Source organism: Pimephales promelas, chromosome 8, assembly GCF_988280905.1.
Source record: "Pimephales promelas chromosome 8, fPimPro1.hap1.1, whole genome shotgun sequence".
NCBI lineage: Eukaryota > Metazoa > Chordata > Actinopteri > Cypriniformes > Leuciscidae > Pimephales > Pimephales promelas.
Genome location: NC_142776.1, coordinates 17,294,453 through 17,313,650, shown reverse-complemented (window position 1 = coordinate 17,313,650; position 19,198 = coordinate 17,294,453). Strand labels below are relative to the sequence as shown.

Here is a 19,198-nt window from a genome sequence, read left to right as displayed (position 1 = left end):
AGCATTGTGGGAAAGAGGAGAGGAAGTTGTTATAATAAACTACTATAATCCTTGTAAGAGGTTGGAAGTAGATCAGTTATCAAGGATACAAGGAAATAATAGACAAAAAGTAATATGGTGTGCAGATTTTAATGCCCATAGTAAAATCTGGGGGGGTTCACATACAGATGCAAATGGAAGGGTGGTAGAAGATTTGATGGATGATAAAGAGTTAGTGTGTATGAATGACGGAAGAGGAACAAGAATAAACATAACAACAGGAAATGAGTCAGCATTAGATATTACATTAGTGTCTAATGCTTTGGCTGGAATAAGTAACTGGCGTGTTTGGAATGATTCAACAGTGGGCAGTGATCACTACCCAGTAACATGCTCAGTGGGAGAGCGCATGGATATAAGACCAGGTGGAGGAGTGCCAAAATGGGGTTTTAGAAGAGCAGATTGGGAAAAATTTCAGCAATTAAGTGAGGAGTCAATATCAAAGATAGACACTTCAGGGAATATAGATGAAATAAACAAACAAATAACATCAGCAATTATAATGGCAGCAGGTGAATCTATTCCCAAGAGTAAACAAAGGAGGAATAAAAAAACTGGTACCATGGTGGACAGAAGAGTGTCGTCAGGCTGTAAAAAACAGGAATAAAGCGTTTAAGCGAGTTAAAAACACCCATAACTTGCAGCATTTAATTCAGTATAAAAAAGCACAGGCTATTGTGAGAAGAACAGTACGTCAAGCTAAAAGGGCGAGTTGGAAGGAGTTCTGCAATGAAATAGGAAGAACAACACCTGTGGGAGAGGTTTGGGGAATGATAAAAAGGATGGGAGGAATAAGGAGGGAATGGGATATTCCAGTTTTAACTACTGAGGAAGGAACAGCAATCTCTAATAAGGATAAGGCAGAGATGATGGTAAAAGCATTTGTAAAAATTCACAGCTCAAGCAACCTATCAGAAATATGCAAAATGAGAAGGGAAAGAACAATGAGTCGGTATCCAGATGTGTTAAAATGGAGGGATAAAGTTGAGGATAAAATTGATGAACCTTTTAATATGGCTGAGTTGATGAGAGCAATAAACAGAGCTAAACCGACATCTCCAGGGAAAGATCAGATATGCTATGGGATGCTAAAACATCTAGGGGAAGGAGCGCTCTTAAAGTTGTTGCACTTTTATAACAGAGTGTGGGAGGAGGGTAGATTACCAGCAGCATGGAAAGAGGCAGTAGTCGTTCCAATAAGGAAACCTGGCAAAGATCCTTCTAAACCCAGTAGTTATAGACCAATAGCATTAACATCAAATGTGTGCAAAATTATGGAGAGGATGATAACAGAAAGGTTATCGTATATGTTAGAAAAAAATGGAAAACTGGCAAATTATCAAAGTGGTTTTAGGAAAGGAAGGAGTACCATGGATTCGGTGATTAGACTAGAAAACGAAATAAGAAAGGCTCAGGCAAATAAAGAATCAGTCATCACAGTGTTTTTCGATATAGAAAAAGCGTATGACATGATGTGGAAGGAAGGGTTGTTGATAAAGTTGCATTTGGTGGGGGTTGGTGGCAGAGTCTTTAACTGGATAAAAAAATTTTTGTTTGGAAGAAAAATAGAAGAATAGGGTCAGACATGTCAAGTCAGTACGAAGTGGACAATGGAACGCCTCAAGGCAGTGTGATAAGCCCACTACTTTTTATCATTATGATCAATGATGTCTTCACAAAGGTGCCAATGGATATAGGGAGGTCACTGTTTGCGGATGATGGAGCTTTGTGGAAAAGGGGAAGGAATAGAGTATGCAATTAGTAAAGTACAAGGAGCAATTGATGAGGTGGTGGAGTGGGGATATGATTGGGGGTTTAAGTTCTCAGTAGAAAAAACACAAACAGTCTTTTTCACCAGGAAACAAATTAAGGAAGGGTAAGTTAAATATGTATGGGAAAGAATTAGAAAGGGTTGGAACATTTAAATTTTTGGGAGTTATCTTCGATTCTCGGTTAACATGGGCAGATCACATAAAGAAAATAGAAGGAAAATGTAAAAAAGTTATTAACGTGATGAGATGTTTGACAGGCAGGGAATGAGGAGCAAGTTGCTCTGCATTAAAAGCAATATATGTGGCATTGATAAGATCTGTGTTGGATTATGGAAGTGTAGCTTATGGGTCAGCAGCTAAAACTCAACTACAGAAGCTAGACATGATTCAGGCACAGGCATTAAGAGTGTGTAGTGGTGCTTTTAAAACTTCACCGATACCTGCACTTCTATAGAAATGGGAGAAATGTCGTTAGCATTAAGAAGGAGGCAGCTGATGACAAACTATTGGGCCAATTTGCAGGGACATAATGATTTCCACCCTACTAAGGTAGTGTTGCAGGAGACATGGGAGAATACAAGATTTAATGGAGATAATTTAAGTCGAGTAGGTAATGAGGTAGCAAAAGAATTTGGAGTATTTGAAATGAAGTTGAGCCCTGCAGTTGTATTTTCGACAGTGGCTCCATGGGTACTTGTATGGCCAGATATAGACTGGTATTTGTTAGAGCTAAAAAGGAAAGAAAAAGGTCAAATAGATGGTTGGAGCATTTAATTACCAAATAAATAAAGAATATAAGGACTTCATACATATATATACAGATGGTTCTAAGAAACCTGAGACAGGAGTGACAGGATATGGGGTGGCAATACCTGCAAAAGGAATAGGAATTAATAGAAGAACATCAGATTTTTTGGGAGTATATACAGTGGAAATGGTGGCCGTGTTAGTTGCAGTAAGGTGGGTGGAAAGAACAAGGCAAGAAAAGGTGCTGATATGCTCCGATTCATCCTCAGTACTAATGAGCTTAAGATCATTTCATTCTGGGAGCCGTCAGGATATATTGTGTGAAGTCCTTCAGTCAGTGACAAGGATAAAAAATCAAGGAGGACAGGTATGTGGGTTCCAGCACATGTAGGGGTGAAAGGGAATGAGCTGGTGGATGAATTGGCGAAAAGGGCATTAAAGAAGGAAAATATAGAAATGCATATTAAAATAAGTAGAGCAGAGGTTAAAAGTATTGTCTGGGGAAAATCTAACCAAATGTGGCAAGAAAGATGGGACAGAGAGGAGAAAGGAAGGCATTTATATCAAATTCAAAAGAGTGTAAAAATAACTAGATTAGGTGGTGGGCACAGAAGAGAGGAAACTGTAATGACAAGGTTAAGGTTGGGCCATAGTGCTTTAAACAAATCACTGAAATTGATAGGAAAACATGAAACAGGCTTGTGCGAGTGGTGTCAGGAAGTAGAGTCAGTGGAGCATATAATAATAAGTTGTAGGAGGTATGAGTCACAGAGAATTATAATGAGGAATAAATTGAGAGAATTAGGGGAACAAGAGTTAACATTAAAAGGAGTGTTGAATATAGGTGATAGAGCACAGGTTAGGATATTGTTAACTTTTTTAAGGGAAACAGGTTTGTATGATCGGACATGAGGATAAATAGGGATATAGGAAAAGTGTGAAGGGAAATTAGTGAATACGAGTAATATGGTGGGATTTATTTTTTTTTATTTTTTATTTTTATTTTATTTTATTTATTTTTTTATTATTTTTTTATTATTATTATTATTATTATTATTTTTTTTTTTATTTTTTTTTATGTGGAAATTAGATTGTAAGCCTAATGTCTGATTCACACTCCGAAGCAGAAGGTGGCGGTATTGCACCAAAAGCTGGTTGCCAACCGCCGGTAAAAACAAATAATAAGAAGAAGAAGAAGTAGTTCATTCTCTTCACACTCCATCACAGTAGGTGGCGGTATGCACCTTTAAAGTTGGTTCGCAACCCGCCATAAAACCAAAAGAAGAAGAAGAAGAAGAAGAAGCTGCGTGTTTGCGTCATTTGCTGCTGCATTGTGGGTATGGTGAAAAGATATTAGCGGAGCCGCGCCATTTTTTGTGTGTTTCCAGCTGAAAACGAGATTTTCTGCTTAGTGACGGGTTTGAATCGTTTCCCTGTCGGATTACAATACAGAACGAGTTGTTATTAAAATGGGACGAAAGAAGAAGAAGCAAATGAAGCCATGGTGCTGGTATCTTTTCCATGACCCGACGTGGCCTGTTCAGTGCTGTTGCAGCAGCGTGATCATGATTTCAAGCTCATGCCGTCAGTCTCAGGATATAGTTTATTGCTACACATTAAAGGAAGGGCAGAAACCTGTTTGTTTAGTATTGCTGAATTGTGTTGTTTTGATGCCATTTTAGTTTTAATGTAATTGTTGTTATGGTTAAGGGAGTATTTTAGACACAATAGCTGTCTCGACGTAGCTATGCGCTTCCTGAACATTTTGCGCTGCAATGGTGGGGTAGAACTGCAGATGCATTTTTAAAGCATTGAATTTTTATGTTCAAGCATTTCACATCTTTTTTTATATGCAGAGTTTTCTACTCCCCTGAATGTGATCCTTAACCAGAATTTAAGGTACTGCAACAGAGATTTTGATGATGAAAAGATTCTCATTCAGCATCAGAAAGCCAAACATTTCAAATGTCATATTTGTCACAAGAAGCTGTACACGGGGCCTGGATTAGCCATACATTGCATGCAGGTATGGACCTTTAATAACACATAATACATTGATGTTTGCTAAGGGGTGTTGAATTAAATCTTTTTCTTTTTTTAAAGGTGCACAAAGAGACAATAGATGGAGTTCCTAATGCAATACCAGGAAGAACAGACATAGAACTGGAAATCTACGGTATGGAGGGTATTCCAGAAAAAGACATGCAAGACCGGAGAAGAGTACTTGAACAAAAGTCGCATGGTACAGTGTAATAGTGCTTAGGCAATCTAAGTGGTTTGTAAAATTTCAATAGAATGGTTTCTCACAGATATAACCTTGTGCTGTCTGTGCAGAGAGTCAGAAGAAGAAACCAAATCAGGATGATTCTGATGAGGAGGAGGATGATGATGATGATGAAGCCGGGCCTTCATCATTTCAGCAGCCTGCTGCTCAGCCTCAGGCTGCCTACATGCCTCCTATGACCCAGGCAGGCATCCATCATGTTGCTCATGCCCAAGGCATGCCACATGGTTATGCAGGTGTGAATGACTAAAGTTTACAGCTCACAGCTCTGTACAGCTCAAGCAAAAGTGTGGCCCATTAAGACATAATATCTTTTCCTAAAGGCATGCCACATATGTTGACTGGTGTCCCACCAATGATTCCTGGAATGCCACCAGTAATGCCAGGCATGCCACCAGGGTAGGTCTCAATGTTAAATTATGTAAATTATAACTTTATTATTATGGTCCAGTGTGATTAATCTTTGGTTCTGTTATGAATAGCATGATGCCAATGGGAGGGATGATGCATCCGATGATGCCTGGCATGCCACCAGGTCAGTGTTGTAGGCAGTCATTAATCTATTTAAATAGACTAGTTAATATGAATAAGTCATTATTTTTAGTGATGGATTAATAGGAAAACTTTCATTTCGCTTTGGTAAATGAATTAAAAATAATTTCAATAACATTAAATAAAAGATTGCTAATTAAACATGCTAATTGTATACTGTTCAGGGTTTTGTTCTTGGGGAAAATAAAACGAGTAATAGTAAAGTTTTTTTTTGGCAACAAGCTTCCTCTATTTTAGCTGAACAATTTTTACATATGCCACTCCTAGCAGAATTTTTGGTCACTGTAAAGTGTTTACACCCTGCTGACATTTTAACCTGTTATAGCTTATCCATATTTTGCACATGAAACACTCAAAACACTTCATCTGAGGAGCGTCTATTAAATGTTATGTTTTAAATCAGTGGGTTTAAAAGGAAATAGTTTCTTTTTGCTGTTTAGACCGAATATATTCCGTCACCAAAACTTTGTGCATCTGTAATAATACAGATGTAATCAATGGGAAAAACACAAAAGGTTGTAGTAGCAAACAATTTTTCTTGTTTATAGGAATGCCACCCCATGTTGCAAGGCCTGGCATGCCTCCTATGGCACCTGCAGCCCCTGTCACAGCTCCTGTAATGGCCAGCAGACCAGCTGTACCTGCCACACAGTCTGTTGCTTCTAAACCCCTCTTCCCCAGCGCTGTGCAGGTACTGAACATAGGACCAGACTAACTTGTTTGCTCGATTAATACCGTATTGTTCCAAATATAAGACACCCCCCCCCCCTTTTTTTTCAAGATGTACCTTTTGGAAAAAGCCTTTTTGACAACCAAAACTTGTATTTTAAAGAAAATAATTTATTTAAAATATTTCATATTAAATATTTTTCTTATTTAAATGTAAGATTTTTTTTTTTAATTTAAAGTATGGTAATTACTGGTCAAATACACCAACAACAATCACATTAAGAAATGAACATTTTATGGCATAGCTACCATTAAAAATAACCTTAACTTCTCATTTAGTAGATTTCACTAACTGATTTCTCAGATTTTTTTTATGTACAGTGACAGATGCTGGCATGTCAAAAACACAGGTGTTAGCTCTGCATTATCTGATCCAGGGATGTGAATGTTTTTTCCTTAGGGTGATCACATAGCACTGAGAAAAAATCACATTATAAAATAAATAATCATACACCGACGGCGGTGTCAGCCATGCAAGGCGCCATTTCATTCAATTTCATGTTCCTAGTCACCCTGGTGTGCTAAAAAAGGTAAATATTAATGGGAATACTTCATAGATATTTTATTCATAAAAAATTCTAGGGGTATGAATAATTGTGGCCAACGTGTTTTGGAGAAAAACATTTATTTTATAATGTGATTTCCCCCTCACTTTCAATTCTTTTACTTAAACGAAAGGTTAGGATTTTGCCAATTTTATGAATGAAAGATCAAAAGGATAAACGATGCAGTTTTTTTTTTTTTTTTTTTTACAGCCAATTTTGATCATATTTACCAGGGGTATGATTAATTCTGGGCTCGACTGTATGTATGTGTATATGTGTGCGTGTATATATATATATATATATATATATATACACACACACACACACACACACACACACACACACACTGTTATCCTTTCTCTCTGTGCTTCAGATGGGGACTGGTGTTGTGAGCCCCAGCGCCGCCCCTGCAAGTGCAGAGACACAGTCAGCCTCCTCTAAGCCTCTGTTCCTTAGTTCTGCCCAAGTACGCACTAGTTTGTGTGCTTCTCTTTACTGCAGCACAGCATGCAGATCAGACTCGCTTGTTTCTGTCATTAGTATATGCACACCTGCATATGAAGACTGTGGTGTTGGTATTTAGGGCAATATTTAGCTGCTTAGTGATTTTAATTTGGTTCTTGATGCATGCATGTGCTATTAACGTTCAGCATGTTATATGTACTTGTACTAGCTTTTTTCTTTGTATCATAAAAGATTTGTATTTTGCTTATGTACGAATTGTATTATGTTTTTTTTTAATTGATTTTTTTTTTCTATAATTATCCAAAACCTCTCTACTTGACCTTTTTTTGCCTTCCTTTAAAAAATAATAATTATAATTTAGCAATGCGTGCTGTGATTGGGCAAAACATTTGTTTTTCTTTCAAGCTTGTTTTGAAATGTCAGTTTTTCCTTTCAGGCGCAGCAGACTGTATCAGGACCATCATCAAACTCTTCTGATTCTCCTAAAGTGACATTCCCAGCCTACACCCAGCCTTCCTCCACTCCTTCTGTTGCTGTCTCCTCCAGCACTGTGGCCAAACCCCCTGCCACAGTCACAAGTAAGCCAGCCACCCTCACCACCTTGAGTGCTACCAGTAAGTTGATGCACCCTGATGAGGATATTTCGCTGGTGAGTGCTGGAGTTTTGCTCTAACTACTTTTTTTGACAGTAAGTAATTGTGAATGCATTATCTGGTGTTAAAGGGAATATTGCAATAGCACAAATTTGCCAATTAAGTGATGTTGTGAGAATACATGCAGTCCAAAGTGTTCTTGTCACTGCAAGTGTCTGATTACATTGTTATTGTCTTGGCCACAATTAAGGAAGAGAGACGGGCTCAGCTGCCTAGGTACCAGAGGCTAATCCCTCGGTCTGGGCAGACTGCAGCAGCTGCTGCCTCGGCTCCCCCTACTGGAGCGGTGGGAGGAATGATACCTCCACAGCAGCCTGGAATGAGGCATCCCATACATGGTAAGATTGTGTCTAGGGATGTCCCAATACCACTTTTTCACTTCCGATGCCGCAGCTTTGGCTTTTGCAGATACCAATATTAATCCGATATTTTTATTTATTCTTAAGCTTATAAAACTTTATAGTACTTTTCTCAATTACCTAAAAATACCACCTAAAATATACCTCCAGTATATAGTCCACAAAAACAGTTGATTATGAAAGATTGCCACCCTTTAATCAAACACTACTACAAAAAAAAAGAAAATACAGCTACTTCAGTACTCAAAGCTAGCTAGCTACCAACAGGTTTAAAGTTAAAACAATTTAAACAGCAGAATTCTACAATTTTTTACAAATTGTCATTTCTTTTTTAAATCAAGTAGAATTTCTATAACGGTGCGACTATTTTAAGCCTTGTTAGTGGTATAAACTAGCGATTTCGTTTTACTTAGTCAATGCCCCCATTACTAGCATTATACACTAAACAGTTTTTGTAGATAAAACTCTTTACATTCGATTATCATGAAAACAAATCTCAGAGAACGATTGACTAGGTACCGATGTTTTATTAGACCAAAGGTTCATTGTTCGCCGGAGTTCTCCTTTAACATTGAATCATCTTGAAGATAGTTTCATCGTTGACTGTAACCAAACGCGACGTGCTGATTAGACACTGAATGGAGAATGACTGACAGCCACAGAGGAGGGAAAAGTTTACGTGATCTTGAATTTAATGACTAAAATATAATTTCTCTCTCACGTAATGGCTTCAGAACACTTATAGAGTGCACAAACACGTTATGGTGCTTTAGAATGTTTCTGTGCCTTTTGTGGGGCTTAACAATAACACATAATAGTATACGCTCAAAATCGGTTTTGGATCGGCCTTGTCTGATTGATACCCGACCCGTCAAAAATGGCAGTATCGAACCCGATACCGATCCTGAGTATCGGATCGGGACATCCCTAATTGTGTCTAGGTCGTATCATTTCTGTGTTAGTCACCGTCACAGAATTTTTCCTGTATTCAAACCATTTTAGCTGCCTCCTAAATTGAAACCAAAGATTTGTTTGTGCCGTTCTGTAGCATTGATACTCGCTGATAGCCATCTGTTTTAAAACGCTCCCATGAGTGTTTGTGTTTGCACTCTGTGATAGACAGAGTGGGCCTCCCATGGGCATAAGGCCATCCGTAATGTCTCCAGGCAGCCGATACTGAAACATTGCTGTCGTCCCATTAGGTTTGGAGGTTATGATTTCAAAGAAGTCAAAGGTTTCTATTTACAATGTGTTTTGGCATCATTAAGCTTTGTAGCCAATAACAGTGTAGTACTGTTTTCTGTTTCACACACAACCGAAGCACCGTTTAATAAGAAGATACTTTATGAAGACAGTTCACTTCGCGTATACAGGCAGGAGCCATCTTAAAAAATAGTCTCGATAAGTCGATCCCCGAACGCCGTTCATACAGTTCAGAAGTTCGTTGAACTTCATAGAGTTCAGATCACTCAGCACGACGTTCGTGGTTTGACTTATCGAGACTTTTAAGATGGCTCCTGTCTCTATTCGCGAAGTGGACTGTCTTCATAAAGTATCTTCTTATTAAACGGTCTGTACACTTACAAAGTTCTCAATGCTTCGTTTTGCATGTATGGAGCCTCATTATGTTACTGCGTTAGTGTGGGGCTATTTTGAGCCTTGTTAGTGTTATAAACTAGCGATTTCTTTTTACTTAGTCAATGCCCCCATTACTAGCATTATACGCTAAACAGTTTTTAGTAGGGGTGTAACGGTACATGTATTCGTATTGAACCGTTTCGGTTCGAGGCTTCCTGTTCGGTACGCATACAAACCGAACGATTGCTTGGACCATTTTTCCTGCCGGCAAAATTCGTGCTGACGCGGCCAACACAACGTTGCGCAACATCAAATGGCAAGCGTAATGAAAGCAGAACGAAACTGCGCTGCTACTCGTTATGTGCTTCACGGATCGTTTATCAGTTCGGACCAGCAACATCTGTGCAGCGCGAGCCGATCACGATCAAGCAACACTGTTACTACACAGCACTAAGAGATCCGGTAAAGAAAACATTTAAATTGGCCACTGAGGTAATAACATCGCTGCGAGATCTAGTGAGAAGCATTCACATTTCTCCGTTATTAACCGTAGATCTCTATTAGATCAAACAGCGCTGTCATGGAAACCAGGAGAAACATTGTGCCGTGAATGAACTAGTAATACTTTCGTCCACAGACCAGCAACATTCACCATGGATTTAATATAGTAACACTAACTGGAACCAGTTTGGCTGGAATGGTGAAATGCTTTCAAGTACTTCACACATCTTTTTCCAGCACTTCAAAATTCAAATATTATATAAATAAATATATATTTAAATGTTATTTTTAATGTGATGACCAAAACATTATTTGTTCATCCTTCAAAGATGACTCATTTATAAACCTGAAAGTTTCAAGATCTAGGAAAACACACTTATTTAAAAATATTTTTTCTTTAAACAAATAGGAAATTTCTCTGGCATTTCTTTCTTTTTGCTGTATCGAAAACGTACCGAACCGTGACTTTAAAACCAGGGTACGTACCGAACCGTGATTTTTGTGTACCGTTACACCCCTAGTTTTTAGAGATAAAACTCTTTACATTCGATTATCATGAAAACAAATCTCAGAGAACGGTTGACTATGTACCGATGTTTTATTAGACCAAAGGTTCATTGTTCGCCGGAGTTCTCCTTTAACTCTCGTGGTGATACAAACAGCTGCAGGTATATTAGGCTGCTGTCATTTCAAGATAAATTAATGGATCCAATATTATTATATGCATCAGTTTTCTTTGTCAGTTATACAAACTGACTGTTAACAAGGATTCCCGCTGAGACTGTCATTTCACAAGTTTCTGTCTTCTTGCGCTTGATGTTTAAACTGACAGGACTTAAACACACAAATAATAAACTTTCACTATAGTTTACTCACAATATGTGTTTTGTTTTTTGTTTTTTTGCTCTCAGGTCAGTATGGTGGTCCACCACAGGGCATGCCTAGTTATCTGACTGGTGGCATGCCTCCTTATGGACAGAGTGCCCCAATGGTGCCCTCATACCAAGCTGGCCCACCTGGGCCTCCCATGGGCATAAGGCCACCCGTAATGTCTCCAGGCAGCCGATACTGAAACAGCGCTGTCGTCCCACTAGGTTTGGAGGTTAAACCTTTTCTCATCTTGTGCTTTTAATGTAGCCAAACCAATGAGCTCTAAACCCACTGCTGAAGAAAAAAACGGACATTTAAGATATGTAATATCACACAAAAGCATTGGATTCAGCCCTTAAATAAAGACTTTGCAGATAACAGCAGTATCAATGTTACACTTGATACATGTATTGCTTTTCTTCCTGTTGTGTTTCATTCAGGTTGTACAAGTACAGTATATTAGACAAAGGTTCATAATATATTGAAGCTGCTGGCCTAACAGTATCTCCATGCACAAGGCAAGTTCCCAGTAAGATTTCTGCTTTTATCTTAGTTGTGAAGCCCTCACAGCACCATACTGTGCTGTTGGACTTAACGTCCCCAACATCAGATTGGTGAGGGCTTCAGATCAATGTTGTCATGGTGTTTTTTTTTTTTTTTTTGTTTTTTTTTTTACTGTTTGCATCCATTTGTTCAGGGTTTAAATAGCACATGGGTAAATGCGTCTTTCTGCAATTGTTTTTGTTTCCTTTTTTTTTGCTATGTTTATTGTAATAAAACATGCTTAATTTTGATTTTTTTTCTTGATTTTGTTTTTGTGTGAGTGTTTCATGAACAATGGAGTCTTCAGGCAGGTTGGTTTTCTTGATGAAGCCATAATGACGTTACAGATACACTTACTCTGTCAATAACTAATTTGTTCTGGAATGTTCATATGGCATTTAGTCTTAACACAGCATTAAGAGTAATTTATAGTAAAGAATAAAACTTTAATCACTGCTTTTAATATTTTTAACTGTCAATTGACACATTTTTCGCTTAACCTAGTTGCATGAATGAGCTTTCCAGAAGTTGGTTTTAATTGCACCACACATTTGTCTGACATGACATGCTTGATGTGATATTTCTCACTTACCAGTATTAAATTGGTACAATGGCTTGGAAGCATTTCCTGGTCTGCAGGTAAGACCCGCTGTGTGAATTATATTGCAAAGAATCCAATTTTACTGCATGTTTTTGTATTTCACCCATGGGTTTTAGTCTCATGTAATGGATTCCTCACAAGAGGAATATGATGTCTGTTTTATCATTTGGGAAATGCAGGAAAAATTGCCTGAAGATATTTACCAGTTAAGAGTTTGCCAGACTGTCACACAATTTAAATTTTTCTCTTTTAGGGTAGCCAACCCTGCTCCTGGAGATCTAAAAGTCTTGCAGGGTCAAACACATTTGAACCACATGTTATAACCATGGTGTTTAGGATTGCTTGAAATTTCCAGGTGTGATGGTGCAATGCTGGAACTGAACTGCAGGAATTAAGCTCTCCAGGAGCGGGGGTGGCTACCCTTGCTTTAAATTGACTTGATTTTACATTATAGGTTTTCATCTTTACTTCCTAATTTAGGGTTACTTGTTGGAATACCAAGAAGTATTGTTATGATTGTTGCTCCTCCTGATATAGAGTAGAAAGGGATGTTATTTTTTCATGGACTGATGTTGTGAAATAAACAACTGTATTCTAATTTGATTCATTGCTTGGATGTTTAATACACAATACAGTACCAGTCAAAATGGGTTTTAAGGTTATTTTCCACACATGGAAACAATTTTTCCCTCTCGTCATGCTATTTGGTTTTAATTGAGGTGTTTTTCCAACAGTTTTTATAAGCTTTGCTATATAGTAGAGGTGGTTTGGCCATAGTATTAAAACCATCTTTTGGCAAAATTTCTCATATTGTAGTGAGTGAATCAACTAATCTTACACCATATCTTACTAAGTATCATATCACAAAGTTAACCACAAAATTCAAGAACATTAACTCTTGAACTCCTAAACTTATGTCATAACGGAACCTTAAAGGAGCTGTATGTAAGAAATTTATTTCAAATAATCATAAAATGGCCCTGATGTGTCACTAGACATTAAGAAATCATGTTCATTTCAAATAGTTATATCACTGACAACAGCAGTCCGGCCAGGATATTGTCATTTAAAAAGTGTTGTTGCAGCCTTCAACTGTCATGTTGTGTTTTGGTCTGATGCTCCACTCTCCACCGATCTACCAATCACGAAGTCAGTAGTGTTGCAGCATTCGGGTTGCCAGCTCTGCTCTAGTTACCACAGCTGCAGATACAAATGTGTGGGGTAAAAAAAGTTGGATCCTGCAGCCTATCTGGCAACCTGGAGTCAGGGGGAGGCGGAGGGGATACACCGCTCTACAGAAATTTAAAACTGATTGCAGTACCTGTTTTGGCCACAATCTTACATACAGCTCCTTTAAACACTAATATGTATTCCCCTTATTGGAAAAAAAAAAAAAAAAAAACACTGTAAAAAAGAAAAAGTTAGTTCAACTTAAATTTTAAAGGCAACCGACTGCACAGAATTTTTGAGTTTAAGATATCAACTTATTTTTTTAAGTTTTACAGAACTACAATTATTAAAGCTGCCGTCGGCAAATTTTTTTTGCTCATATTCAGTGAGATCGACACTATAATCCGACAGAACAACATAAATAAAGTGGTTTTAGAAAAAACCCGAGCTTCTAACTCCATCTGGGGCCCGTTCTTCGTACGTTGCTTAAAACATCCGGGATCAAATGAGACATCCAAGATAATATCATCGTGCTCATCATGATCCAGCTAATTTGGTTCTTTGAACACTCCTTCTGGTTATGATTAGTATAGCTGGATTGAGTTATGTGAGATAATTGCGCGTTCATGCGCTGGGTTAAAAGGGGATATGTATCGATACTAGAAACATTGATCAGCAATGCTGCTATTGGCTGTTCGCCGTGGCCAATAGCGCGCTCAGCTTTTTTCTCCACAGAAGAGCAAGAGTTATTGCTTGAAGGATAAGCTGAATTTGAAAACTTAATTAAAACGCAGGAAACACCTTAAGGCCGGATTCACATGTAGAAAACGCTGGGCGCGCCACATTCTCCATTTTCCAAAGCGCCAGGGTGGTTGTGCTTCAGTTGGTTCTTGTCACATCTCACATGACCTGTGTGCGTATGGTGCGCTTGCGGTATTCTGAAAAGTTGAGATGTATTTATCTCGGCGCGGTGCAGACGCGCATGGAAAAAACGAGCGCGTCGCACCGCGACCGCATCGCTTCCATTATGAGCGCGCATACCGCGCGCCTACATTTGAAATAACGAACTTGAGCAAGACGCGATATGTGAACCGGCCCTAAGTGTGCAAAAGCCAGGAGAGAGAGCCGGGCAGCCGGCAAAAAATAGCAGACAAATTAAGTTTGTAGTTAGATGTTTTTATCACTTATTACAGTATATATTTTTATATTTTATTTCTATTTTAATAATTTCTAAATAATTAACTTTTTTCATTGTAATGTCAGAGTCACACCCACCCACTGCTAGAACATAGGAACAAGTAAAAGTGAAGTAGCCTACTAGAATATTCTACATAATAGTAATTTGTATAGTAATCCATTTTAAAAAGGCACTGTTAATAAATGTTTGCCTGTTTATAAAAGCAAGAAAAAGGCTGAGAAAAAAAAGAAAAGAAAAACAAACAGGTGGTGGTCCTGCACCCCCACATTACCCAGGCAAAAGAGCTGGCCCTTGGGTTAAATGTGAACCTTGTGGAGGGCATCCTTGTGTTCAGCTCTTCCTCACACACATATAGCGCCTTCACTGCTGGTAAATGAACTTTAAATGATCCTAGTACACTATAAAATAATTTGTTGCTGCATTAAATTAAGTAGGCCTATAATCCAAATGGCTGTCCAGTCATATCAGCTGTTAAACCTTAGTAATGAATTGCTTTGACTTGTGAAAGTCTACATGTGTGACTGTGAAACTATAATTTAAATAACTACATAACTTAATGTAAAAAAAAAAAAAATGTTGCCATGAGTTATTGATCACATTTCCCCCCACCGTACTTCATTGTATTACTTCAATATACTAACACTTTTATGTGTTCCCAAGCAAGTGGCTGAAGCATGTGCAGTAAGTGGACTTTTTTGTTACATCAAAAGGGAAGAAAGTACAACACTTTGAAATGCCCATTTTCCCCAATGCACATGACAGTGAAGAAACCCTCTCAGGTATCTTTAAGTGCATAAATAGCTTTACTTAATTTACACTTGAATACCTATTATTTCTGAATGCAATATGAGTTGCAGGAGTCCACATCTACAGAAGAGTCTGCACAAAGCAGTGATGCAGAGGTGGCAGTGTTGTACTTTTCCTTTTAAACGTACAGTATGCGATTTTTGGCCACCAGAGGTCACTCATTTAAAATAATAACAAAAGACTTACTTTGATGACGTCGGGAAAGAGCGTGGGCTCACGGGAGTTGTTGTCGCTGTCAATGACAACCAGCTCAGCTCATGACATGTGTTACGGTCCCTGGTCTAGGTCAGACAGTAACATAAACACCAACACCAATTCCTTCAGTTAGCTTGAATTTATCATCATTCTGGGTTTGTTTTAAAATCAGCATTGCTTATTCACCAAGACAATATCTTGAAAATAAATTAATAAAGAGAACAAAACAGGAAAAAGATTAGAAGCAATATCTTCAGGGGTGAGCTAATGCCAAAATAATAAACCAAACAGAACTAACTTTCCCCAAAGAAACTACCTTACCTGTGAATTAAAAGAAAAGAAAACAAAACATACAATGGGATACCCTACCTCCTTAACTAACAATAAACTGGAGAAAAACAACGGCCTTTCGGCCTACAAAAGAAACATGGCACACACCCCCTACGGCTTCTCAAGTAATCAGACACATACAGATGAGATCATCAACACTGGTGTTTTGATACAAATCACTCAGGATCAATAACCATACAAGAGCACATTAATCACATGATTATGGGCTACATTTTTACAGAGAGCAAACACACAGTACAACCCCAGTTGCAAACAATGGCAGAGCGCCCCCTCTAGTGGTATTGCAGGGAATTTATGGTCCGGGCCTCTCCTCTGATCCAATCACAATCAGCGTGTTGTTAGATCTAGGACCAATCCTAAAGGAGAAGGAGACAGCAGCAACCATGGATATCATATAGAGACTAGATACCCTATTGGCCGCTGGAAAACGAGAAATCCGGCCGCCATCTTGAACCGGTCGTATTCCTAGTTTCGTTGCGTGGCAGCAGATAAGATGCCAGAGCACTGTGGAGCAAGTTCTAATCGCCGGACCACCGAAAATAGGGCTTTTCACAAGTAAGTCTTAACATTACCGTACTATTGGTTGTATTTTGTGAATAGAATATTACCAGATAATCGAGAAGGAGCAAGGATATTTGCTATTACTGTACTGAAATCGTTGTGAAATGCTGTTTACTGCATCAGCCGGTGTTCACCCGGCATGGAGAGGTGGTAACTGTTAAAGTAATAATTACAAAAGCTTCTAGGTTGTCAGATAAGCATTCAACTGCCCTGTTGTATAGGTTATTTGTGTTTGCGCACATCAGGAAGCAACGTAATATACACGCATGACAGCGATGCGTAAATTGAGTTACCTCTCCAACTGTTTTATTGATAACCTATATCTTACCATATGCGATTTGGCTATTGATATTACAGAAGTCCTGTGGTAAAATTACATTAACTTACTCCATCTACCCTTGTGAAGTTAATCCGAATATGGCTTTAGTCTCGACATTTTCCCCTCCTACATCCACATACAATAAAATAAGGTAGGCTATAGCCTATGTTGTCCGAATTTAATTTTTTTAGAAATTAACGTTACTGATGCAAACACGATGAAAAGCTTCTTCTCAATTTTTATTACAGGTGGCTGCGTTCTGTGTGTGTGTGTGTGTGTGTGTGTGTGTGTGTGTGTGTTGGTTTTGGTGGATTACAAGGTCTTTCCACCAGTTTACATACCAGCATTATGAGGACATTTGGGATTATAAGGACAAGGACATGTCCTTGTAATTCAAACACCGTGAAATCATTAATCTGAGCCTGAGACACATCCTCCTGATTTTTTTTGGGATGTCCCTTTAAGTAGGTATACCAGTTTTCTTGTGTGTGCGTGTATATCTCGTGACTGCCGTCTATCGGCTGGATCTGCAACTGCCGTTTCACACACATGTAACATATCACTCACGCCACCGGCCTCGCGCAGCGCGCCGTCCTCAGGGGCGAAAATTTCATCAAAATAATGTTGGGGGGGACAATAAACATAACAATTCTCAAGAGCAAATTTTGAAGGGGACACCAATAATACAGGCAAAAAAATACAGAGGAAAGCCTTACTACTACTATTATTAGTGTAGCATGGAGACCATTTCATTATACTTCTTAAAATTTCTTTCTGGTTTAAGCCAGCGGCGAATCTTTTTACATACTCTCCTCACGCAGCGCAGCGATTTCATTTCATTCATTGACTAATTCTTTAACTATTAAATGATATAAACCAACTAAATCACAGTGAAAGCGTTAGAATCTAAATGCACAGCGCACCCGGACTTTCTCATCATGGCCAGCAATATTGTAATGTTTAATGACATGAAGATAGTGTCTGTTAATATTGTTATGTACAATTAAATACAATCGTTGCTGAGTCTGCGATCCGAAAACTTTACCTCAGAGCATCCGTTAACTGAATGAATTGAGAATCTCACCTGAAAAATCCAATAACATCAGCAATTGTCAAGCAGCTGATTTCTGTAAATGAATGCAAAACTAAATGTATATTGCAGCATATGGCGAAGTCTGGATCCGTCAGCACCGATTTGAGACAAAAATAATTTAAATTGTATATAAAACTATGTAAATGGCGCTCTGTGGCGCAGCAGGGTTTTGAACACGGTCCTGAGCCGTTGCTGGGCGCCGCGGACAGACGCCGAACGGCGCCGCCGGTGTGTGTACTCATAGAGAATAATGTGTTCGAATTTTAAAGACGTGGCGCTGCGCGACGCGACGCTACGCTTCTCGTCCGGTGTGCGACCTACTTTAATGGAGTTCCACAACTATTCAAACACTAGCTGTGTCTGAAATCGCTCCCTATCCACTAAATAGTGCACTATATCGGGTGTCGGCCATTTTGTAGTGGTGTCCGAATTCTGAGTGAACGACATCATTCCCTACATTCATTCACTACTTTTACCCACAATCCTCTCTGAATTCGAGTGTACATTCGATGTACACTCGCTGAAGCCCTATTTCCCACAATCCAATGCGGAGAGAACTGAGCGCGCATGAAAGTTCGGCGCGAGCAAGTTTAAACCAGAGATTACATTACATCGAGTGGAGGATTTGAAAAATATCCGTTAATCGTCGTTTTGAACATAATAACGGTCGCCGGAGGGCGCTCGACGACACGTCATCTGTGAACGTGAGAGTTAATGTACAATTTCAGTCGATGAAACTACAAAGCTGGCACGGAGGTATAATTACAAAATAAAGTCATCATGATTGTTATTGTTGTTAATATTATTTTATAAACTAAGTAATGTAAGATAAAAGGAGTTTTATCAGTACGCGTGACGAAGCCTTTTCTGCGACAGCTCCAACTCTCCGACGCACAGTGTAAACGTCAGCGTCCGAATTCACTCACTTCATCTCCTTCACTCCTTGCAGATATAGTGCACTCAAATGCCATACACTATATAGGGATTAGTGAATGAGTGAACGAGTGAGCGGTTTCAGACACAGCTACTATGTTTTTCTCTCCCGCCACCGGAATGTGTGTGTCTGAGGTAAAAGGGACGGAGGCGGTGGACCAACGCACTGTGAGGCAAGGGAGGGGGGTCTCAAAATGTTTAGAACGCTTTTTTCGTAATTGCCCCGTTTGCATTTGTGTTATTTTATTTCTTAATTATTTTAAGAATATATCATTACATTATTTACAATACATATTTTAATGTTTTTTTTGGGGGGGACAACCCTCAGATAGG

The 19,198-nt window shown here is 38.8% G+C and overlaps 1 protein-coding gene across 3 annotated transcripts; it reads left to right on the top strand.

Annotated features, from left to right (window-relative positions):
• Positions 1 to 3,873: 3,873 nt before the first annotated feature.
• Positions 3,874 to 12,841, top strand: znf207b (zinc finger protein 207, b). 3 transcript variants are annotated; one of them, XM_039672826.2, is made up of 12 exons: positions 3,874 to 4,068; positions 4,458 to 4,584; positions 4,662 to 4,800; positions 4,893 to 5,078; positions 5,166 to 5,241; positions 5,325 to 5,377; positions 5,943 to 6,085; positions 7,042 to 7,134; positions 7,570 to 7,782; positions 7,977 to 8,124; positions 11,136 to 11,318; positions 11,535 to 12,841. In XM_039672826.2, the coding sequence occupies exons 1-11, from the start codon at positions 4,028 to 4,030 to the stop codon at positions 11,294 to 11,296; spliced, it is 1,380 nt and encodes a 459-aa protein (XP_039528760.2). In that variant the 5' UTR covers positions 3,874 to 4,027; the 3' UTR covers positions 11,297 to 11,318; positions 11,535 to 12,841. The 3 variants fall into 3 exon arrangements, with proteins under 3 accessions (XP_039528760.2, XP_039528752.2, XP_039528764.2); XM_039672818.2 differs by having other exon boundaries at positions 11,136 to 12,841; XM_039672830.2 differs by lacking the exon at positions 7,042 to 7,134 and having other exon boundaries at positions 11,136 to 12,841.
• Positions 12,842 to 19,198: the final 6,357 nt, after the last annotated feature.

Coding starts and splice junctions, on each gene's coding strand:
- znf207b (XM_039672826.2), top strand. CDS start 4,028: ATGGGACGAAAGAAGAAGAAGCAAATGAAGCCATGGTGCTG. Junction 4,801..4,892: donor ACTTGAACAAAAGTCGCATG/GTACAGTGTAAT, acceptor CTGTCTGTGCAG/AGAGTCAGAAGAAGAAACCA. Junction 5,378..5,942: donor GATGCCTGGCATGCCACCAG/GTCAGTGTTGTA, acceptor TCTTGTTTATAG/GAATGCCACCCCATGTTGCA.